This window comes from Talpa occidentalis, unplaced genomic scaffold (genome assembly GCF_014898055.3).
Source record: "Talpa occidentalis isolate TD23 unplaced genomic scaffold, MPIMG_talOcc4v2.1 talOcc4.15, whole genome shotgun sequence".
Taxonomy (NCBI): domain Eukaryota; kingdom Metazoa; phylum Chordata; class Mammalia; order Eulipotyphla; family Talpidae; genus Talpa; species Talpa occidentalis.
The window spans coordinates 1,276,009-1,299,727 of NW_023601543.1; the positions used below are offsets into that span (position 1 = coordinate 1,276,009).

General features: G+C 62.5%; 1 protein-coding gene across 2 annotated transcripts in view; it reads right to left on the minus strand.

Moving 5' to 3' along the window:
- Window positions 1–23,719, minus strand: part of ATP2B3 (ATPase plasma membrane Ca2+ transporting 3) — a 54,757-nt gene that overhangs the window by 24,446 nt on the left and 6,592 nt on the right. For both annotated transcript variants that reach the window (XM_037511789.2, XM_037511786.2), the window contains exons 2-11: window positions 13,190–13,517; window positions 8,736–8,933; window positions 8,324–8,581; window positions 7,791–7,916; window positions 7,181–7,306; window positions 4,580–4,621; window positions 2,956–3,120; window positions 2,461–2,675; window positions 1,643–1,885; window positions 1,092–1,330 (exon numbers count right to left, since the gene is read on the minus strand). In XM_037511789.2, the coding sequence (XP_037367686.1) occupies window positions 1,092–1,330; window positions 1,643–1,885; window positions 2,461–2,675; window positions 2,956–3,120; window positions 4,580–4,621; window positions 7,181–7,306; window positions 7,791–7,916; window positions 8,324–8,581; window positions 8,736–8,933; window positions 13,190–13,397 (1,820 nt within the window). In that variant the 5' untranslated portion in view covers window positions 13,398–13,517. The remainder of the gene's footprint in view (window positions 1–1,091; window positions 1,331–1,642; window positions 1,886–2,460; window positions 2,676–2,955; window positions 3,121–4,579; window positions 4,622–7,180; window positions 7,307–7,790; window positions 7,917–8,323; window positions 8,582–8,735; window positions 8,934–13,189; window positions 13,518–23,719) is intronic.

Genomic DNA, 23,719 nt, shown 5'->3' on the forward strand with positions numbered 1-23,719 from the left:
GAGGACTGGGTCCTGGAGGTGCAGGTTGGCTGCGACCGGGTTCGAGGTAGTCAGGTGGTGGCTTGGCAGGCGGCTCTGGGCCAGCTGGCCTCCGACTGCCGCCCATGGGGGCTGCAACTGAGCCCACACGGCCTGGGGGCCTGGGGGCCTGGGACAGCAGGTAAAGCGGCCTGCTCCCCGCCTTTCCTAACGGTTTCTGTGAGAGACTTGTCCCCCCACGCCCTCTTGTTCAGCCACTTGAAGTGGCAGATCAGTGGCCTTGGGTCTGTTGACGTGGCTGCGGCCTTCACCATGGTCAAATGGACCGTGACATCTCCCAGCAACAGAAGAAACAAGGCAAGGGTGAAAAATATTGATGAGGAGAGTGAAGAGACACACGCGCAGATGGCACAGGACAAGTAGGTTAGCGCGGAGATGGTGAAGGACTTGAAGGAGGGGTGCAGGCGGCATCAGACCATGCGAATCACGGGCACCCCGAGCCCCGCCTTGCGCTGCGTATCGCTGAGGACAAGAAGCCAGGGCCCTCCTGGAGAGTGGGGGTGACATGGACTGCACCCCAGGAAAACGGTCTGACAATTTCTTGAAAGGATCAACACGGACTTCCCAGGGGACCTGGCCACCCCCCTCCCCAGGAAGACCCCCCAAGAGAATGGGAAGGTCAGCGACAGATGACATGGGCACACCAGGCTTCTGCCAGCTCGGGAGACAGGGGCGTCCCCCCAGGCGCTGGGCTGTGCTCGGCCCTGAAGGGAAGGGAGCCCGGCTCTGCCCCCAGCGGGGCGTGCGACACAGCCCAGTGAAAGGAGCCGCAGGTGTCGTGCGGGCTGCGGGCTGCGCAAGAGGCCAAGGCGGAGCTCAGAGAGCAGCGCGCTGGACGGGCATTCTTTGCGGGCTGACAGTCGAGTTCTGGAACAGGCCGGGGGCTGGAGTGCCCCACTGCGTGCACTCAAGGCTCCCCCGAACTGCCTGCCACAAAGTGCTCGCAAGGGCTCACCTCCGCCCTCGGGCGCACAAGCAGTGTCGAGGCCCGCTCACCAGCCCGCCTGCCCGCCGGCCTGTGGCCTGCTGGCCTGCCTGCCCGCGCCGCTCACTTTTTCAGCAGGATCTCCGAGGCGCCCTTGCTGAAGAGGCGGAAGCCGCCGTCCGTGCGGATGACCGTGCTCATGGACTTGCGCACCGAGTTGAAGGTGTACACCTTGTGCAGCCTGTCCTCGGGCACCTGCTCCCGCACCGGCTGGAAGTCCCGCTTCAGGTCCAGCACGAAGCCCAGCAGCGCGCACTCCGTCTTGTTGCCCACTTGGCGCGGGAGCCCGCCTTCCTTCTCTGGAGGCTGCGGGTGAGAGAAGCAGCCTGGCCCCGGGCCCCCTCCACCCACACGGCCCCCGCACTCTAGCCTGGCCTCTGCTCCTGAGTCTTTAGGGTGTGGGTGGCAGGGAGCAGACACCCTGCTGACTAGACAGCTGCCAGGTTTCGAACCCTTCACTGGGCTCAGAAGGGGCTTGGCACAGGACAGCTGCGCTGAGGCCGGGGTGACTGGCAGCCCAGAATGCATCATAGTTCTGCCCGAAAATTCCCGAGAGGCCCGCTGCACTCCCTCGTGCCCTCCCTGGGGCCTGCCCCCCACCGGCGCCGGCTGGCTCACTAGTATTTTGGTGGTGTAGGCACTGTTGATGGAGATGGCATGGACCAGGAGGTCAAGGATCTTGGGGGTCAGGGCGCTGGGGGCGGGAATCTCTTTGTAGTGGGTGTCCCCGAGGTACGACTGGACCACGGTCATGCGGTTGGTGGTCAGCGTCCCCGTCTTGTCCGAGCAGATGGCCGTGGCATTGCCCATGGTCTCGCAGGCGTCCAGGTGGCGCACCAGGTTGTTGTCCTTCATCATTTTCTGGATGGGCAGACGGGGCTTGGGGAGCCAGCTGTCCCGGGGTTGGCTCGCAGGGGCGGGGGCAGCCCGAGCAGCTCTCCGGGGGGTGCTGACAGCTCAGAGGGGCCTCGATCCTGACCGGGCTGACAGCAGAGCCTGTAGGCCTCTCACCAGACAGGCTGAGCACACACTCACCCCAGGCATCTCCCCTGCCCACAGTTGCTCCCTCTTTTGTTACTTGCTGACTCCGAAGCTCCCTCCCTACCCCCAAAGCCCCGTCTCCTGGTGTCTTTGGCTCTCTCCTGATCCCCTCCGTGGTCAGTTGCACCTGCACCATTCTGTCCCCACCCTCACCCCGCAGAGGCCAAGCCTCAGGTCCGGCCCACCGCTGCCATCTGCTTTCCAGCATCTGCTGCCGGAAACTGGTGGGGCCCTCAGTGCAGACAGACCAGCAGAGCTGCCCTCTGAATCCCTGCTCAGCCTCCGCTCTTCCTGAGCGACCCCAGCCTCTTCCGTCCTCACGGTGAGCTCACCCGGAACTGGGTGTGCACCCTAGTGCCAAGGGATTGTCATCCCTGCGGGACTGTCATCATTACCTTGACTGAATAGGCTAAGGAGATGGTGACAGCCAGGGGCAGGCCCTCGGGGACAGCCACGACCAGCACCGTGACCCCGATGATGAAGAACTTCACGAAGTACTGCACGTAGACGGGCGTGCACTCGGCCAGCCACACCCGGCCATCAACGACGAAGGTCTCGATCACGAAGTAAAGGACCAGGATGATGACAGTGATGGCGGACATCACCAGCCCTGCCCAGCCACCAGGCGCCATGGAGGCCGCACAGGGCAGGGGCAGAAAGAGGTGGTGAAAGGGGCGAGGCAGAGAGAGAACAAGAGGGAAAGCGAGGTAAGACCGTCGCAGACAGCGCTTTCAGCAGGGGGTTGCGGTCCTTGCTCACCAGAGGGGGCTGAGCCAGGTCCTGATGGCCATCACCACCCTCGGCTTGTCCCCTGCCACCTCGCCAGTACCGCCGGCCACTCACTGCCCACACCCCAACCCCCTGTGCTCCCCGCGCCGCGGCCGCCTCACCTGCCTTCCCGATCTGCACGGCCAGCTTGGTGAGCTTGCCCTGCAGCACCGACTTCTCCTTCTTGGGCGCGCTGGCTTTCTTCTTCTCCCGCTCCTCCGTCTCTCCACCCTCCGCACTCTTCAGGGGCTGCATTTCCATGGCAACTGCCCCATCCTGCTTCTTAGCTGCACACAGAGGAACCCCAAAACCCAGGTCAGGGCTGTGTGCCAGCTGGGGTACCAGCTACCAGGGAGAGACAGGCAATGCCACAGAGAGGAGACGGGTTCAGGGGCCTTCTCTGCTCTCTTGCCTCCCTCCTCTCTGGTCAGTCCCGCCCTCCCAAGGGCCGGCCTTGTGCTGGGTGGGACACAGACAGTTCTCTCAGGGCCTCATTGGGGAAAGGACAGACGGACGCACAAGTGACACACAGACAGGGTGTGTCTTGGGCACACAGACAGGGTGGCTGGTCCTGGAACGCCCCAAACCTCAATACCTGACAGCAGAGGCTTGTGGCCCAAGGAACATTCCAGAGCCCAGAGCTGATTCATTGGCCCACTGTTGTCCAGCTACTTCCCCATGCCTCTCTCCACCTCGCTCCCCACTCAGGCAGCCCCCTCTCTCCCCGCTTGCGCTCCTCAGCCACTCCAGCCACAGCGGGTCAGCCCACACCTTTCTCTACCACTTCCGGCCCCTCTGCCCCCCAGGCGGGCCCTGTGTTCCTGTGCGCCCTGCCATGGCGGTGCCATGTCCTACACCTGCCTCCTTTACCTTTGCCGCCTCACAAGCCCCACAGTCTGCTGGGGTCTGCAACCGGACTGGTCCACGCCATCCCGTCAGTCACCACCCAGAGTGGTGCCCAGACTAGTGACTCCGCCGTTCCCTTGCCACCCTTGTCCCCACCCAAGGGGGCTCTTGGTGCTCCTGGCACCAGCTCTGGCGCCCCAGCCTCAGCACTGCCCTGTCTCAACACTGCCTGTCTCCTCCAGTCTGCCCACCACTCCCTTCTCCCCACCACGGCCCAGCACCACTCACCGACACAGCCACACAAGAGGCCGGGCCCAGCTGGGCACTCCTGCGCCATGCCCACAACTGCCACTCCCTGCCCCAGCTGGGAGACCTGGCCATGGGGCTGTCTCCTTGGCCCCAGTGGTCTCCCAAACCCAGGGGCCTCCCAACTCCGTTTGCTGGTGTGACGCACAGCCCCCAGCTCCTGAGCTCAGTTTTCTGGACGGTGACCTATCCTGTGGGCTTTAGCTGCCTTTGGGCCCCCAGGGGCTAGGGCTGACCACTGCCAGCCCTTTCTGCCTGTGCAAGGCCACAGTGGACTTGGCCTGACCTGACTCTCCTGCTTGGGCTGCCATCAGCTGCTTCTCCTGCTTCCTGGGTCCTGCTGCCCGGCCCTCCGGCTGGCACAACCCTACCCTGCAGGCTTTCAGGCTGAGGGGGGCCTGGTCTTCTGCCAACTCAAAGGCACAGAAGAGGGCAGCCGGTCTGGGAAAGGCCCAAGCTGGGTTAGACCTGGAGGGTCGCCGTCTCTGGGCTTCCGCTGTCCTACTCACCTGACCTCTGGGCACTGAGCCTGCCCAGTGGCGGCCCGTCCTCCCCCAACCCCACCCGCACCCGGAGCTCTGAGCACCCCATTACCTTTGGTCTGGCTACTCTCCATCGCCCCGTCCTGCTGCTTGCCTACAATGGAAGAGGAGCGACAGACACCAAGACTTGAGAACGTCCACATGGCCCTGGCACGCGCACACATAGGACAGCGGGGGGGGGGGGGGGGAGCTCAGCGCGCAGTGTGGCCACCACAGGGGGAGGGGCCTTCTCCGTGCCCCAGGCTCCCCAGGCTCCCACACACACTCCACCACCTCCCTGCAAGCCAGGCCACCAGCACACTCTGGGTTTCCTGAGTGAGACTCCCAGCCGGCGCTCCGCTGGGCCTTGACCTCAGCCCTCCCGTGAAGCCTAAAGCCAGCCCTGGGCAGAGCCTGGGCCACGTGAGAGGTTTCTGGAAGGGCTGCCTTCCCAAGGTCAAGGTAAACAGCGCTGTCCCTCTTCTGGTCTCCAAAGCCAGGAAGGAAGGCAACTCTGGGAGGCCCAGGCCTGTCTGGCAGGCCCAGGGTCTCAACAGGCACAGGGACGGTGGCGGGGAGCACACCCTGGCTCTTCCTGCTTTGCTGCCATAGGGCGCAGGCGGGCCAGCTAATTGAGGTGATTTCCTCAGGCCGTACCTGCCCTGCTCTGGTCCACAGACGCGCCATCCGCAGCAGGAAGGGCCGTGCACTGGTCTGTCAGCCCTCACCCATAGTTCAGGTTGCCAGGGGTCCATGAACAGAGTGTGCCAGGCGGCTCCCAAGTAGCAGGGTTGCATGTGGGGGCCCCAGGGAGCAGGGAGCAGGGAGAGGTCCCCTCTGGGGTGGGGAAAGGTGCAGGTCTGGCCCTCTCTGCCCAGGGATTCTGTGGGGGTGTGGGGTGGGGTTCAGAAGTGAAGGAGAGTCTGGGGGTAGAGGAACCCATAGAAATATGCTGGCAATTCAGCGCCAGGAAGGGACGTTGCAGGAAGCTCAGAGGATAGCCCTGAGGGGCAGGAGGCCCAGGGGAGGCCACAGAAGAGGAAAGGGAAAGAGGGCACCCCCAAAAGAATCATGACATGGCCAAAGGCAAAAGGCAAAGGCAAAGACCAGGAGGGGGGCAGGGAGGGCAGTGAGCAGGGCAAGGGGGAGGCAACAGGGAGGTGCTGGCTTTGTGCCGAGGAGAAGGCGGTTCTGTGAGAGCGCTGCTCCCCACCAGGGCCTCCTTCGGGTTTTTTCCTCCAGGAAGTTGACTGGTGGAAGTGTTCCCTACGTTTAGTAGCACAACGTGGGGGGTGCTGGAGTAAAGCAGGGCCTGGGACTGGAACGTGAGGTGGCAAGTTTTGTTAAGGATGACGAGGGCCGAGTCAGGAAGGACAGTGAGATGTAAGGGACTGAACAGTGCCCGGAATCCTGGGCAGCAAGGCACCGATGTGAGGGACCCCCTGCCACCCAGCCACTGGGCTATCACTAGGGGAGGGGTCGCCAGGCCAGGTGAGTTGGGCCACTGGGGTGAGAGGCCTAAGGTCCCTGCCCAGCCTCCCACTTGCCCACCTGTGGGCCCAGCGTGCTCACTGTGGACAGCCTGGGCTTGGCGGCAGGAGCAGAGGGTGGCCATGCAGGGAGGCTGGGACCAGGCTGGAGACAGGGCCTGAGCAGGCTTCTGGGCAGCAGAGGCTCGCATCAGGCAGTGGCCCTGCACATGGGACACTAGCACAGCCTTCTTCACTGACCTGCCCCTGTGTTCTGGAGCCAGGCTGACCCATCCCAGTGGCCTTGACTGACAGACATGAGGCTGGTGACTGGTACCCCCTGGTCCCCTGCCTAGCACTGTGTTAGCTCAGGGCTGGGGGGCAGGCTACCCCATATGTTCTCCCCACAGACACTTCCAGCTGGGCCCAGGTGGATCCTCTGAGGTGAGGTGCACTCTAGACAAAGCCACTTCCCACCTGGTTTGGCTGCAGGAAAGGTCTGAGGACAAAGCCAGGTCAAACAACGGTGAGTCATGAGCAGCGTCATAAACTGAAAGGGGGCATGGCAGGGGGGACACTGGGGGTAGCCCTGCATTTTTGGAAGCTTGCGTTGCTGAGTGGAAAGGACATGCTCAGGCTTGGGGCTGGCATTAGGAAGCAGAGGGCGGCAGGGTGCCAGGGAGGCCAGCATGGCTGCAGAGCCAGGGTCTCAGAAGGCCCCTTGGCACTGCCTCCCTTGGGATAACGGCCGCCATGTCACTCAGCTTCCTCTCACCTGGACGGCCCTTGTGGAGTTGGGGCCCTCGTTCTCCAGAGCCCTCCGTCTCTGGCTTCACGACCCACATCTCCTCATGACCTCACCATGGGGTTGAACACCCCCATAGGTGGGCATGAGGCACCACCAGCAGCATCCCAAGCTGGGGCGACCAGCCCCTCTCTGAGCCTGTCTCTTGCCCAGGCCAGGCGCTCTGTGCACCTTGGTGACACATACATCAGCAAGCCTGCAGGCCTAGGCCAGCCGAGGGATGGTATTGTTAACCACAACTGGAGGGTCTCCTGACCTGCCAGCTCCAGGTCAGAGACCCTGGAGAAAGACTTCCCGAAAAGGACGAAGAGAGGGTATGACCTCCCACCCCCTTAGCACTGTTCCCCCAGCGCCGAGGGCCATCTGGGCCCTGCCAGGAAGCAAGGGCTTGGCCTGTTACCTTTCTTCTCCTTCTTCTCCTCCTCCTCTCCGCCGGCTCCAAGCAAAGTAAAGATGATGCCTGTCTGGGAGTTCACACCAACGGCCGTCACCACCATTCTTCCGGAACCCTCCATGACATGAGTGCCTGGCACAGCAATACAAAGACCGAGGTAGAGGAGGTTGCCCCATCAGGTGGGAGGCATGCTCAGCCCTGCGGCCCAGCTCGGGGGTGGGGCGCTCACAGGCCTTTCTACTCCTTCTCACAGGGCCTTTGCCCCTGGGATGAGACTGCGCTAAGTAAGAACCTTCTGGAAAGGGAACACCGCCCCCCACTGGCTCTTCTCGATGGTGTGGGTTGTGGAAGAGCACAGTGCAATGCTGACCGAGAGCCAGCCTCACCTCTAGGGGCTTCCTGTTCAGGATACCAGGGCCCTGGGAGCATGGGGAGGGACCACGATGCCCCTGAGGCAAGAGCCACTCCCACCGAGCCTCCAGGCAGCCCTGCAGAGGCAGAGGCCTTCAGACTCCCGCCCCGGAAGGATATTCCGGGAGGCCCTAGTTGAGGGAGAGTCTGCGCTGTCCCAGAGGGAGGTGGGGCTGCCGCCTGCCGGTGGGCGGCCGGGCCACACCTGAGAGCAGCATGGGGTCCTTGTCGGCAGACTTGCGCACGTGGTCGGACTCTCCGGTCAGGGAGCTCTCGTCGATCTTCAGGTCGTTGCCCTGAATGAGCACCCCGTCGGCCGGCAGCAGGTCCCCTAAGGCAGCAGGGCAGCCAGAGTGCAGGAGGTTCAGGCAGCCCCGCCCCGACACCTGACCAGGGAGGCCCCTATGGAAGTGGGGCCTTCTTCCTTTCTGGGGGGGTCACACCTACCCCTGGCCCCGGGGAAGCCCTCTGCACGTGCCCCTGCTCCCGCTCTCTGACACCCTCCGAAACCCACCCTGGTGCTTGGCCTCCTGCCAGCCCCCACCTCTGGCCTCCAGAGGTCCCTGTGCTCCGGGCTGCCAGCTGGGGCCTTTGGTAAACATAGAATGGTGCCCGCAGCGTGCCAAGCTCAGTGGCCAGTTGAGAAGGGCCTGACCAGGGGGCCCCAGGAAAGCCCCCACCTCCTGGACCAGCGGCTGGCCTACCGGCCCCCGGGAGGGGCAGTGACAGCACACGCACCATACTTGACCTGCGCGATGTCCCCCACGACCAGCGCGGCCACAGGGACTTGGAGGAGCTGCCCATTGCGGATGACCGTGAACTTCTGCTCCTGCTCGATGCGGCTCTGCAGGCCCCGGAACTGCTTCTCCTTGCTCCAGTCGTTGAAGGCCGTGACCAGGACCACGCAGATGACGGAGAGAAGGATGGCGGCGCCTTCAATCCAGCCAGCCTCCGCCTCCCCTTCGTCTTCTGCGCCAGCTGACACATTCCCGCATGCTGTGCCCGAGGGCAGAAGGAAAGGGCAGAGGGGGCACGGCAGTCACGCTCACGCGGCAGGGCCTTCCTGCCGCCGGGGTGGGGGACAGTCTGTGACCCTCCCTCCTCTCCAGTTCCACAGCTCCCCCACCCACAGATCCTGCCAGCCCCTCACCTTCACTCTCCTCTCCCGGAGGCGCGTAGAAAGAGAGGCCCAGGGAGACAATGGCGGCCACCTCCAGGATGATGAGGGTCACGTCCTGCAGCGCCTCCCACACCAGCTGCAGGAAGGTCTTGGGCTGCTTGGGAGGGATGAAGTTCTGCCCGTAGATCTGTCTGCGCTTCTCCAAGTCGTTGGCGTTGTCTGCCAGACCTGCGTGGCACAAGATGGAGGGCACAGGCCCAGGAGGCTTGGGAGAGGCCCCCGTGGCCCCACTCTGCTGCCCTGCTGGCCCGGCAGCCCATCGCTCCTGTGACCCCATGTGGCCTGGAGGTGGCCACTGCATGGGCCTGGGGCTGGAGCCTGCAGGCCCCAGGGGGTGTGTGTCCATGTGCGCGGCCCTCCGGCTGCCCAGACAGCGCGGGCCCCCAGTACAAGGAAGGGCCAGACCCTGCTCCCGACCCCCCTGGGAGGCCTAGGGAGGGTGCGGAACCGTCTGGTGGGAAGTTAGAGACAGGCGTGGCATCATGACAGCAAAGTGGGGGAGGGCTGGGTGTCATCCCCGGAGATGGGGTGGGGACAAGTGAGCATCCCACTCTCAGTTGGGCCCAGGTAGCTGAACCCCAAGAGGTTGTGAAGGGCCAGAGGTGCTTATCCAGTCCCCTCCAGGTTCCAGATGAGGAAACTGAAGCTGGAGCGGGTAAGGACCCTGGGCCTGTGTGTCCTCTCTGCTGCCCCGCTCCCTTGGCCCCGGCAAGGGTGACAGGCGCCTCACAGACATCGAGCCACCAAGAGGCCAATGTGGTGTCGGGACCTAGGAGAGGGCGGGCTCCAGCAGCGCAGGGACCAGCTCAGTCTTGCTCTCGCCATCCAGCAAGGGCCTGGCGCCCAGGGCACCCAGGAGGTGCCAGGGAGGACCCCCAGACCCTGCCCTCAAGGCCACCCGCTGCAGACAGCTGTCCCCTTCCTGAGACTCCCCCGGAGCTGTCGTGGGGCACGGTAAAGGAGGGGACATCCCCCGCCGCCTCCCCCCACCCCGTGGGACTGGACCTGTGACAGTTGCTGAACGTCTACACGGCAACTTGAACGACACCCACAGCCACTCTGTCAAGGTCAAGGCCACCTGAGAGAAACCTGCCTACAGGGTGCCAGGGTCCTGGGACACCCCCACACCCCGAACAAGCTGCTGTTTGAGAGCCAGGAGGGAGGTGGCCAGGCCTGGGTGACCTCGGAATTAACACACAAACAGGGTCTGCCTGTAGACTCCTTAGCCCAGCTCTGAAGGTCCCAGAAGCTTCCATGTGGCTCTAGTACCCTTCAGGCCACCGGCCTTCTGAGCCTGGACACCCACTTGGCCACATTTCCCGAGGCCAGCAGATGGGCCCCGCCTTGAGCCTTCCATACTGTTTCCGGACAGGCCTGTCTGCCCCTCCAGGCCCATCCATACATGGCCCCCTGTGGTACAGCTGTTCCCCACTTTCTCTCATCTCTGCCCCCTGCCAGTGCCTGGCTTCACACTGACACCCAGTGGACAGAGAGCGCCCTGCGGCTCCCAGCCCCGGAGAGCTGCTGCGGATGGGGTTGCTGGCCCAATCTCTGGGATGTTCATAGCATATTTGAGGAGAAACACAAGACAAGAATTAGCCCCCCTCCCTTGACAACTGGACAGCAAGAAGGCGAGAAGCGTGGCATAGAAGGAATTGGGTGGAAAGGAGGTGGGCTGCCCTGGGCAGGGAAGAGCTTCTGGGTCAGCCAGGGTGGGTCCCGTGGTGGAAGGCCTGACTAGAATGAATGCCCGCCCGGGACAGCCGTGGCCCTGTCTCGCGCCAGGCGGTGACCACACGCTGTCCTCACCCCAGGAGAGCTGCAGCTGTCCCTGTCTTTCTCCTCCTGGCCTCAACATGCATGGCCCCACCTCAGCTCAAGTTTCTAGAAGCTGCATTTCCCCAGTTGGGTGTCTGGGAGAAGCTCGGGGCCTCCCCTTCTACGGGCAGGGGCCCAGCCAAGGGGCCCGCCCCTCTCTTGACTGAAGCCTGTGTCCTCGAGCTGTGGGAGATATAAAAGGCAGGGTGAGCATGAGGGGGGCCCCTGAATCTGGAGCCTCCCAGCCACGCAGGGTCCCCACTGCCCCGCCCGTGGGGAAGGGCATTGACCTGGAACCTCCAGGGAGGACAGAGGCCCACCGCCCAGCCCGCAGACTGCCAGGCACCTGACCCATTCTCCCCAAGGAAAGTTGACCCTGGGGCCCCTCCTTGGGAGTTCTCTGCCTCCCTCTCCTCTCCCTCCCCCCTCCTCCCCTCCCCCAGCCTCTCCCTTGGCCTTGGTTTGCCCTTAATGCTGCAGAAGCTCCTCCCTCCCTCACCCTAAACCTGCCTAGGCCTTGCTGCAGGCTGGGCTCCGACAGCTGCTGGCCCAAGCACCCCCAGGAAGGGTGGAAGGCAGCTGCAGCCCCTGTGCTGGCCTGCAGGCCCCCGAGTGGGGCCACGGTGCAGGGTGTGGGGGCAGGGGTTGGATGGTTGGCATGGACACCGATGGGCGCCCTGCCCAAAGCAGAGGCCAGATGCCACCAGAATTGGATTAGGACCCCATGGTGTGGCTCCGGTTAATCTACCCCTTCCTTTCCATGACCGCCGTGGAGGCCAGACAGGGAAGGGGTAGATCCAGAGTCCCCCAGAGGGCCTGCCACGGGGCTGGGCCTAAGACCCAGGCTCTCAGTTTATGGGCTCCTCTTGGATCTCTACAAAGGTCGAGCCCGTGGAAGTGCTGATGGCCAAAGACGAGTCCTCGACACGCCATACCCTCCACGCCGGCTCCACAGCACCACCCTGCTGGCATCTACAGCCTGCCCACCTTGCCAGGCGGGTGCATAGAGCCTGGGCCACAGCTAGGGCAGTCCCTCCCATGAGCTCAGGCTTCTGTGTCTGAGTAGGATGAGGGGTCTGGGTGAGAATTTGGGGGCCAAGTCAGCAGGCACCAAGGGACCCCACACTTGCAGGGGGTGGTGGCTGTCACTCCTCTGGTGCCTGCAGTTCAAGGGCTCCCGGGTCGGCAACAGGAGGGGTAACCCTCCTGTCCTCATTCTTTGGGGTGCAGACCAGGCCTGTCCAATCCTACTGTTGCAGGCAGGCCACCCACATGAACACCTGCCCTTCTTCCCGGCCCCCTCCATGGGCAGCAGTTGCGCTCCAGAGGCGGAATCGGGCCGCTTCCCAGGGGCCTTGACATTTTAAATATTTAACAAGGCCTGACAGGCAGGAAAGCGCTGCCGGCAGAAGCCCATCTGCTTCCTTTCATCTGGGAGCGGCCAGAGCGCTTGCGGCTAGATAGCCCTGCACCCCAGCCGCCCCAAGCCCCACGGGTGGGTGAGGAGGGTGGAGCGAGCCTTTGGTCCCGAGCCCAGCATCTTCCTGGCTGACATGCCGGCCAGGCCAGGCGCTCGCTCCAGAGCACCCAGCCAGAGCCCCGGGGCGGCTGGGGAGGCCCCTTACTTTGGCGGTGTTCCCAACCTGGCTGGTGGGCACGCTCACCCGGCCCTCAGGCCCGCGGCCTCCTGGGTGGGCTGTCTCCCTCATGCAGCCCACATGCCCCTCGCAGGCAGACGGGGCCAGGGAGCAGGAGATAAGGACTCGGCCAGGGCAGCGGGCCATGGGGGGCGTGGGTGGCGAAGGTGCCGAGGCAGAGCCACGGCCCCTGAGATGAACCGGCACTGGCCGGGAGCAGCCTGGCCACCAACCGGGTCGGCCCCAGGGTCCTGCGAGGGAAGGGCTAACTCCTGGGGCCGGGGCTGAGCCTGGCTCCTGGGGGTCCCCGCCTCCTAGCAGACGCAACAGCCAGGACTGGGGAAGGCTGGTGTGCAATAGGGCCTTTGGAGCAGAGGGGCCACCCAAGGTGGCCTCTCGAGGACAGGGCCCCTGCAGCACACCTGCTGAGCCCGGCACCGTGTCCTCGGGCTTGTGCCTCCCCTCCGGATGCTGGGTGCCTGGCCCCATGGTTTCCAGGCCACACCTCCGTTCCCAGCGAGAGGTCCCCTGTCTCCTGAGCCTTGAGAGGCCTGCCCTGTGTGCCCCTTCTTCCTCTTCCTGTCCCCCTCAACTGGACATAGGGAACCCCAACATACGGGCAGGGACTGTCCCCTCCTCCTCTTCCATGTACCCCAGTTCTCAGGAACGCTGCTGAGGGTTGTGTTCACCATCTCTGTTCCTCTATTTCTACTTTGTCGAAAGAAGAGATGGGAGAGGGGCGTCCGTGTCTGGAGGTGTGGGCGCTGCAGGCCGCTCAGAGGCCATGCTGCTCGCTGGGTGTGGCTCTTGCTCCAGGGCAAACGGCTGCCCTGGAGGACCGCAGTCAGGGTCAAGAGCCCCTCCAGGAAGAGCTGAGTGGTGTGCAGTGCCCCGCTGCGGGGAGGGGGTATCTTCTAAAGGCCGTGGGAGGCGCTGGGCCAGGGCGCGAGGCCCGGCTGGCTGACTTACCCTCCGTGGGCGACGTTCTCAGCCTCCTGCAGAGCCCGCCGACATCCCCATAGGTTTCCTGGACCTTCTGCAGCGCCTCAGCCCCTCGGAGCTCCATGAGGGAACGCAGCTCAGCCAGCGTGCACCCGAAGCCGCCGGCATGCGGGGCCTCCCGTTGTGGCTGAGGCTTGGGGTGGAACTCGATGGAGCTGTTGGCCATGTCGCCCATCCTGCCTCCCGGACTCTGTCCTGGCTCAGCCTCAGTTAGGGGCAGGTGGCCACCTGAGGTCCCAGTGTCGAGGTGGGATGCGGCAGTGGTGGGAGAGGGGAAGCAGCCAAGGGCAGACACCTGGGGAGAAGGTGAAAAGAAGCCAGGGGCACAGTTGAGGCGAAACCAAAGTCTGCTCTTCTAGAAGCTTCTCTGTAAATCTGTCCTCAGTTGGGCCTTGACTCACTGAATACCAAAGTCACCTCCCAGCTTGGGCCACCTGCCAGGCTGTCTCCCCAGCCCTGCCCACGGAGAGCGTCCCAACCCCAGGGGCTTGCCCAGGTAGGGTGGGAGGAGGCGGCAGCGCCTTCTGCCAAGGACCCTGCCACTGGCAGCGCCAGCACTGCCGAGCAAGGGCGGCTTGGGGTGGCCTGGGCCCAGGTGTCTTGGCCCCCACACCGAAGTGAGCGCAGCAGCGCATGGATGGATGCGGTCTTGCCTGGCGGGGTGGGCGCTCTGGCACACTGCCCATGCTCCTGCCCCACCTCGAGCCTTCTGTTCCCTCTCTTGCCTGATTACTGCTGGCCCTGCAGGGTCGCTGTGCTCCGAGCCCCAGGCGGCAGTCTCTGGGCGGGGACAGCCTCAGGGGTTTCAGGCCCGGAGGCGCGCGGGGGTCCAGGATGCAGGCCAAGCCATGGACAGGGTCAGCTGTGCACCAGGTCAAGGCTCAGGGCACAGTGTCTCTGCTGCCCCGAGGTGCCCGGAGGCCGGGCGAGGAAGGAGGATGCCCAGAGGGAGAGGAGGAGAGAGGCAGAGACAAGACAGTGAGGGAAGGCAGTGAGGGAGGAGAAGAGAAGGGGCAAAGGGGCGAGGGGGGGCGGTAAGGAAGGGGATGGAGGGCAAAGAGTGGCAGGGATAGGGAGAGAGCGGAAAGCAGGACTGGTGAAGGGCTCTGTCTGTGCCCAGCCTGTGCCAGGTGCCGCCCTCTCTGGCTCCCAGATGACAGAGTAAGGAGCTGGGGTTTCCCACAGCGACACCTTGCCTCCCCCCTGCACAGGCTGTCGTGAGAGTGTCATCTGTCACTGTCCCCACACTGGGCCTCCGCCATCCCCACCTGCTGAGGCACCGCCCATGGCATTTATAGGATGTGACACGAAGATCATGGAGGTCTTCTGGACCGCCTGTCCTGGGCCCCAAGCTTCTGCTGCTCTTGCTCCACATGCCTTCCCAGCCCGCACAGAAGAGGGAGCGGCCTCCAAGGCCACATGCTAAGCCTTCGCACTGAACCAACCGCGGGGCACAAGTCCTTGACCTTTACACAAGCAAAGAGGCCTAACAACATGGCTCATCGGGTGTCGACCCCTTGTCTTTGGGGAGACTTCTCTGCGAAGCACAGTTTGATCATTGATCCTGGTTTCTGATTCAGAATCATCGGTGGACACACAATAGCCCAGAGGCCAAGAGAGAACCTCTGCACTCTGGAGAGCATAGCCCCAGGGGACTGGGCTGGAGTCATGGGGATTGAAGGACCTGGCTCCCAGGCCCACAGCCTTGAGGGCCCGGGACACATGGGCCCCGAGCTGTGAAGAAGACAGTGGCTCCAGCAAGGCCTGGGAGGCACGGGGCGCTTGGGAAATGGCCATCCTCGGGAATCCCCGTGCTTCAAGTACAGGCACCTAAGTGTTAAGTCTCCAGACACTTCCATGTGGAGCGGCCTTCACTGCCAGAAGACGCGGGAACAAAATGGCAGGCTCAGGACTGCGCCGTCCTCCCTGTCTCCCACGCAGCACTTCCGCCCGCCCTGGCTTCCACTCGCCATCTGACAGATATTTCCCTAGCATCTACCTCACAGGCCTGGCAGGCAGGGATGGAGCAGCTCCTGGTGGAGGGTGTGGGCAAAACCATCTGGGAGGCTTGAGGTGCAACTGTGGTGGGGTGGGAGGTTTGGTCTGGAGGCCTCAAGGAAGGGGCACCTGGGAGAAAAAACTGGAGGAGCAGGCGGGTAGGTGGAAGGGCGGCAGGGAGAAGGGCTGCAGTCCTCATGGCCACGGGTGACCTGAGGTGCCACAGAGCTCTGGGCAGGCAGCAGCCACCGGATGAGGTCTTGGGACTGAGCCCCGAGCTCAGGGATGGGGCAGCCAAGCCAAACACCTCTGGTTGGGGCCCAGAAGGGCTCCTCTGGGTGCTGTGTGAATGCACCCCACCTGCCCCATGGCGCGCCACAAATCATTTTCCAGTTGGGAGGAGAAACTGGCTTGGCCAGGCAATGAGGCGGAACCAGGGGCCACAGGCCGGCTCAAGAAGTTCTGGAGGCATGAAGCCATTGCTGGGCAAGCCATTGCTGGCCTTTGCAGACTCTTTGTATCTGCCCAGGCCCCAGAGGTCAGTTGGTGCCTGCAGACCCCATCATAATGCCTAGGAACCTTTCAAGTGAAAGATTGGGTTCCTCCAGAACCCATTTCAGTGAAAAGGTGCCCAGATCCCAACCCAGTTGCACTGGCAGGCTCCAGGGGGTGACGGAGTGAATGACCTGTAGCTGTGTGGAAGTCACACCCCAACTCCCAAGTATCCCCACATGGCCTGACAGAAACACCTACTCCTTGGAGCGGGGGCACCTTGCAGACTTGGGACTCCGACCTCTGTGGGACAGGGGTCCCTCAACACCATCTCTGTGCTCCCTGCTTCTCCCCCAGTGTTCCCCTGCCCTCCTTGGTTACTCAGTGCTGGGCCCAGGTGAGGGCAGAGCGGGTCTTCGAGCTGTCTGAACTGCTGAGCTGCCGTCTCTATGGTCCTTTGAGACTCATGCGGCTCCCGGTCAGCGGCCTGGGTGGAGTGAGGCCTGGCCCTCAGCACGGCCCCTTAGCAGGCCCCAGCCCCTGCTCACTCCTGTGCCTGGCTCTCCTCTGTCACTCTCTGCCAGTCCCAAGTCCCGGCTACTATCTCAGAGGTCCCCGCCACTCAGGTGCCTCGTCACTACCCTATTCGAAGTCACCACCCTGCTCTACGTCACCACCTTCTCTGCTTCGGGCACTGTTACTGCATCCAAGCCACACTGGCTTCCAGAAAGCTCTTTTTACAATCCTAGTGGGAGCCTGCCACACCGCCTGTTTCAGACCTTCTCCCATCAAGCACAACGCCCCACCCTATACCATCTACCCAGGACCCCACTCATTGTGCCCTCTCCAGTGGTGGCATCCTATGAATTAGGGTGGCAATCCAAGTGGTGTGTTCTCCAGAAAGTCTGCCAGCTCCCCCCCAGCACTGGCCGCCAAGCCGACTCCCGGCTATGGGCCAGTGCTGGTCCGCGATGTGCCAGGCCCTGGGAGCGTGCCTGTCCCACTGTTGGCTCTGGAGGAGACGCGAGGCCGTGGGGTTGGTGGGAAGCCGACGTGCGGTCAAGCCTGGGTGGGGCCAGCCAAGGAAGGGCTGGGAGCCTGGGGATGGGGGGTCATGTCCCAGACAGCAAGAGAGCAGGCTGTGGGTGGGGGCAGCAGGCCACTTTCAGGGTTGCGGGGGTCTCTGCCCCAGCTCTGCTGAGCCCTGAAATCGACACTGTGCTAATGCTGACCTTCCTCATCTTCGTTAACTGCGTCGACTACAGGACAGGCAGGAGCCATCAGTGAAATCAAGGGTTATCTCAAGTGACATCAGTTGAAGCCAATGGCAGAGACTGCATCCCCAGCCTTAAAGCCTGGGCAACGGCCACCTCGGTCCACATGAGGACAGCGGCCTCTCCCTTGCGCAGGCCTGCCTGAGGCGTTCCCGCCTGGGCTGGCTGTGTAGAATGGTCTGTCAGCACCAAAAGAGCAGGGCACGCGCCATTTCTCAAGCCTTTCATCTTTCAGACCTTCGTTGACTTAATTGAATTGGAAACCTCTAAAGGGGGGCTTGGACCTTCTGGCACCTGCTCCATCCTGGCAGAAGTTGCTAGCATCACGGGGTAGGATCCCGCTTGGCCTCACCCTTGCTTTGTGGCTCTCAAAAGCCTGCTACCTCAGGGGCTGCCGGAGATGACCCAGGCTCAAGCCTGTCAACCAAGTGCCTTCTAGAACCTTCCCTGCAGTGACACCTGAACACCTACCCAATGACTCAACTCCAATGACTAGAACCCTAGGAGTCTCCTTCCCCTGGCCACCTCTAAAAGCTCTGCAGCACCTCTGACTTAATCTGTCTGGATCCCCCACTTGGCTTCCTTCAACCCCCACCCCCAGGTCTACTACCCTCCAGGAAGGGAGGGACTTCCTGGATGAGGCAGGGTGCCTCCCGGTTGCACTGTGAACCCCAGGTTCACAGTCTCTGAACTTCACTCCAGATGCTTCCCTTAATGCACCCTCACCAACACCATGTGAGGACAAGGAGATGTGCTCTCTCCAGATGGTAAGCTGAGGCCCAGGGAAGTACACTGACCCCAGACCCCAGTTCCCTGCCTTTGTCCAGAACCTCCGGCCCTGTCTTCCCTGTTCCTGAGGGCGCCTCGGCGCAGCGGGGGCCCCTTCTGCCTCCCAGCAGGCCTGGTTCTCTCTCCACCAGCTCCCAGTGGGGGCTGGCCAGCCTCCCCTTGACAGAGGGGACAAAGTGCATCACTGTCCCCCGAGTCAGAGCTTGCCACGTGCTAGAATTCACTCCATCCTCGTGTGTGCAAACACAGCCCTGTGTGAGCACAGCCCACGCCGGGCACTGGCACTGCCACCAGGCACTGGCGCCACCTCCCTGGGGATGCTGAGGCTGGCACCTGAGAAGCCAGGAAGTCCTTGCTCCCAGCACAACTCCTGGTGTCGCTCCCGAGCTGCTGGGCCTGTAAGTGGGGCGTCCCCCAACCCCCATCCCCATGCAAGTCCAGGGGGTGATGCCAGCAGGGAAGGGCCAGGACCTGCCACCCTGGGGGCTTCTGATAGGCCCAGGATGCCAGGCCGAGTACAAGAAGTCCCGCCCAGGCACTGCCCTCCCTCAGGCGCATCAGACCACAAAGAAAGGGCTTGCCTTCCGGCAGGCCCGCTGAGCAGCCAGGCCGCTCCCAGAGGGGAGCCCTTGACACAACAGCCCCTCCTCTCCATCTCCAGGCGAGGCCCCACGTGAGTCACAGGGAGAGCGAGAGCCCAGTTCCAGCCCCTTGGGCACTGCCTTGGGCTCACCTGCGGACTCCAGGTGGGACTGGGGTGGTGGTATACCCACTGGGGGTCGGTGGGGTCAGGCCCGGGACCAGTCACGGGACCAAAACCTGCCCTCTCCTGAGCTCGGACTGATCTCGGGCAGGTGTAGACAGTGCCCCCCCCCTTAACCCTTGACTTCCCATGCCTCCCGGTCGGGGCCCAGGCCCTCTCCCTGCTGGAGACCCCCTCCCTCGTCTTGCAGACCACTGGGTGGTCGGAAAAAGCGGTTCCACCGAGGCCTGCATTCAGCCAGGGAGGGCGGGGGAGGACGCGGAGAACCACCTCATCAATATTTCAGCAGCGCGTCACTGCAGCCGGGGGCCCTCCGGCTCCAGCTCTGCCACTTGTGCTGCTGGAGGGAGGAGGATGGGAAAATGGAGACAAAACGGAGAAAACAGATTTAAAGGGCCAGGCCCCCCGCTACGTTCCTTCCTCCCCCTTTTCCTGGTACAATCTGTGCGCCGCCAGTGGCTCGAGCACTGCGAACAGCTTTGGGCAAAAACAATAACAGCAGAAAAAGGGACAAGCACCTCCAACTCACACACACACCCAGCACCCCACCGCCAGTGGGGAGGGCACCTCACGGACTCACTGGGGGTTGCTGGCAGGGCCAAAGGGGTGCTTCCCGCCAGCTGAGCCACCAGAGAGAGACGCACAGACTGCAGGCATTGGAAGTGTTTGCTAATAAGATTCTAGCCGTGGAAAATTCTGGAACCTGGAGAAGCACGAGTCTAGATTCTTGGACTCGTGGCAGAGACCTGGGGCTTCGAGATTCAGCCCCTGACAGTACGCAGCACCCCTTGCAGGTTCAGGCCCAGTTCTTAAGTCTCAGTTCTTAAGGTTCTCCCACCCAGGGTATCCAGACACCCAGTCAAGTTTGCTCTAGGGAGGGCCCAGAATTCCCCAGCTAAAACAATCACCAAGGCAGAAAGGTGAGTGGCACGGAGCTGGGGAGGCGGCATGCAGGTCCTCAAAAGATGCAGCGTGGAGTTACCACAGGCTGCAGCCACCCCACAGCTACATGGAGCCCCCGAAGAATTGGGTCCCAAAGAGATTTAACCCCAGGTTCACAGCAGCATGACGCCCAGTAGCTAGAGAGGTGGAAGCCCCTGAGTGCCCGTGGACACGGAGGTACAAACACAGGTGGTCCGCCCCCGCCGGGGCTTTCTCGGGCCTGGAGAGGAGCAGCTTCCCACGCAGCTACGCCTGGGGGCCTCGAGGGCATGGTGCCCAGTGACACCAGCCAGTGGCAACAGGCTAATACAGCACGAGACTGCGGGAACCAGGGAGTTGGTGTCCACGGGGGAGGAGGCCCACTGCGCGTGGCTGGTGGTGGTGGGGTCGCGTGCACAACCAGGTGCACAACTTAGTGCCCGGAAGCCGCCAGCATGCACCTGGGACACGGGCCAGTGTGATGCGATGTGCGCTTCACCACGGCTGTGAAAAGCCCAAAGTGGCTCTGCCAGCCCTTTTGTCTGATACTAGCAGGTGGACAATGGTCCGAGCAGCCTCCCGTAGCGCCTGCGCCACACTGGGGTGGTGCGAGTCTGCCCAGGTGGATGTGAACTTTCAGGAACATTCCCGAAATGGGAACCAAAGCACGCCCTTCCACAGAACCCTGCCCCTCACTCCCTCTGCAGCCTCTGCCCTTGCGCGGTCACTACCGACATCGCTGGGTGCTGCTCCATCAAGTGGCAGAAAAATGAAGGAGCTGACAGAGGCTGGCTGGGGGCCATTGCCACTGCTTGTGTCCTTTGCTTTGCAGGGGTGTGGCTCTGAGGCCCCTGGTGTCCCTCTCTTATATGCACGTCCTTAGAGTCACTGGCACCACCCTGTCCTCAGAATGTCCCAGAAGGGATGGCTGAACACTTGGAGAAAGCCAGGCTTCCAGGCGGCAGGTTCTGTTCTTAAGGCGTGGCTTGAGGAGGTAGAACAACGCCCCAGAAGGTCGTGGCAGACTTGCTAGACAGCCCCCAGTTACTACTCCCCCTTCCCATGCATAGTTTAATTTTTAGCCAGGTGTAGTCATCCAGCAAATGGCTATATCCCTGAAACTCTGGTGCAGCTGCGTATGATCATGTGACTCTCCAAGAAAAGGGACAGGGACACAGCTTACTACTTTTGGATAGCACTCTCCCTCCTCAGTCTTCGCTCCTACCGACTGGAATGCTGATGTGCACACAGGAGCAGGAGCAGCTATCTGGTGCCATTTGGCACAAGGGAGCCGCGCTTTGAGGATGACAGGCCATCAAAGGAGCCCAGATTCCTGATGCAGGCAGCTGTCATGCCAGTGCTAGGCTGCCGAGGGAGACTTTTATGTGAGAAAGAAGTCAACATCTCTCCCGTCTATGTCTCCATGAAACCCATTTCTTAGGCAAATCAGAGGAGTGCAGGGAAGGAGCCAGCCTGGCTCCCCATATGGTGTGTGTTTTCCTTCTGGGCCCAAAGTCAGTCCTGGTTGTGAGAGACCCAGGAGGCATGTCTGAAGTGTCAGTGACCTACCATATCCCCAAACTTCCATGGGATCCCCAGGGCCTGTGGCTCTCCCAAGCAGGCCCCTTCCCACCAATGTTAGTTGACCTTGTCCCAGGCAGTCTAGCCAAAGCCGAAGATAGACTCATGAGAGATCCTGGAGAGAGCGTGGATGGCAGGCTGGTCCGGGCAGTGCCAAGCCCCCGCGGAGGGAGGGGCGCCCGCCCTAGAGCTGGGGCCTCTGAGGCCGCGCAGCCAGGAGCCCACTAGAGGTCACAGCCTGCAAGGAACTCAGGTGGTCCATCCCCAGGGAGTTCTCCATTGCCCCTCAGCCCAGAAAACTCCAGAAAAGCGATGGATCCATGAGTGAAACCCATTAAAGAAGTCTAGTCAAGTGACTAGACAGGAAATTTGGCCCCACAAGTCCCAGGCCGGGGTTAGCCTCACGTGTGGGCCCGCACATCTCGCTCAGCCTCGCTGCATCTCCACTCTGAATCCAGGGAATCGGTTTTCCTTCCTCCTCACTGGGTGCCTGTGAACTACCAGGCCAGGGCCCCGCTATGTACACGGACCTAGGAGGGTCCCTCGGGCCGTGCGCTTTCCCTGAAGTGTTTCTACGTGCCCATCAGAGCTGCTCCAGGAAGACAACCAAGGAGAGGTTTGCCCTTGCGGCCTCCCTCTGTCTGCCCTGAAGCACTGAGAGCCGAGCCCAGCCAGACCCCACAATGCATTGGTCGGAACCAGGCTCCACCAGTGAAGTCAGAACATTCCTCTTGGCCAGCGCCTAACCCCAGTGGCTCTGGGGTGTGTCCCCATCTCTAGGTCCCTCCTCAAGCCTGCCCATCTCCATACCTATACCCGAGCCTCAGGTCTCGGGCACCCAACTCCTCAGGTTGCTTCTGGAGGGAAGCCCATGTTCCCACACAACCCTCACAGCCCCAGGATCCCTTACCCCACGGGGAGGGGGAAGCCTCTTTGGCTGGGATCTTGAGGTGTCATTATGGGGGTCATGAGTCTACCCTGGCAGTAGGGGCAGTCATTTGTTTCCTGCCAGAGAAGGCAAGAGCTGGTGAAGGAGCACGTGAGAGAGCAGCGGAGCGAGAAGTTCAAGGGAGCCAGAAGCTGAGGGGCAGGAAGCACAATGACACCGATTATCCAATTAGAGGAGCTGCAGGGAGAGGCAGCCAAAGAGGCCCCAGCCCGTGTAGGTGAGGTACGGCCAGCTCGTGGCCTCAGGGGTGGCAGAGGTGCCCTGGTTGTCCTCTGGGACCTGCCCCTAGCCCACAAAAGACTGGGCAGAAACCTGAGTCTGAGGTAGGTGCAGAAAGTATCAGAGAGATCTATCGGAGGTTGTGGGTCTCCAGGCCTCCCAGCCGGGGAACACATGGCTAGAATGAGGGGTGCCCCATTCCAGTCCATCTCCCAGTCTCTGCTTTTCTGCCTGTGGTACCACATTGCTGGCTCCTGCCAGCTGCCAATCAATCCCAAGGCCAGCTTCAAGCCACCGGAAGCAGCCGGGGCCTAAACAGGTAATTAAGGAAATAACAGGCAGCTGGAGGCCCAGCGCTGCTGCAAGCCCAGGGGTGACAGATAAGAAGAGGACAAGCGTGTGTCATCTGCAGAGAGGCTCCTGGGGGCCGTCATGAGTCCTACTGGTGAGGGGCCTGGTTTCTGGACACAGGCTAACCCTCAGCAGAACAGGCTGAGGTGGGAACTCAAAGTGTCAAGGTCAGGAGCATGGGGGACTGTCAAGGAAGGAGAACTGCTTTCCAGTGAAATGGGGCCCCTGAGAAATGTGGCCTGACTTGGGCCCCACCCTGGTCTCCTTGTGTACCTCATGGTACCTGGCTTCGCTGCAGTCAGAGCCAGCTCCACGAGCATGAAGCCAGCATGGGGACGGGCAAGGGACGGCAGGGAAGACGGGCCTCCTGAGGGCAGCTGTCTTCTGTGGGCCAGACACGAAGTGTCCATGACCCTTTTCCTGCCTGACAGCAGAGGGATGCCCACAGCTGAAGGCACCCATGGAGGGGAGCGGCCCAGAGAACCACCCCGGAAGCCTGGAAGCTGCAGTCCAGGCTTAGGTGGGCCAAGCTCCAGGGTCAGCTGAGCACCCTTACTGACCCAAACTGGCCACGAGGGCAGGGCCAGAAGGTAGCAAAGAGCTGCCTGGATCCCGGCTCAAGGGCCGCTGGGCCAGGAAGACTGCTCCTGACAGAAGAGCTCGGGACGCGTCCAGAAACACTCCCAGCCACGCATGCAGGGGACGTCACCAAGTCCCGCAGGCCCAGGGGCGGCTGGGTAGCAGCGCAGGTCGTCCAGAAGCAGGAGGGCGTCTTGACCATGATAACACAATGGGGTCTGAGTCTCCACCCTCAGCTGGCCCCACACCATGGCCTGTTGGGCCAAGGAGCAGGGATCACAGGAGGGAGGGGCTAGATAGGCAGGGCTCCTCCCTTCCCCTACCCCCTCCAGGCTCTGGACCACATCAGGGGATGTCGCCCTCTGACAGAGGAGCCACCCCACTCGAAGGGCAACACTCAGGGGCCCCAGCCACCCCAGGAGCACAGGTTCTCTGGCTCTGGCCTTGCATATTCCCCCCAGCCCCGGGGGTCTCCACAGAATTTGAAGCCCATGGGAATGTAAGGACAAGCCCCACACCTGGTGTGGCAGGTGACTCAGAGCCCTCCCAGGAGAGGAAGCAGGTGCTGGTGCACCCCCACG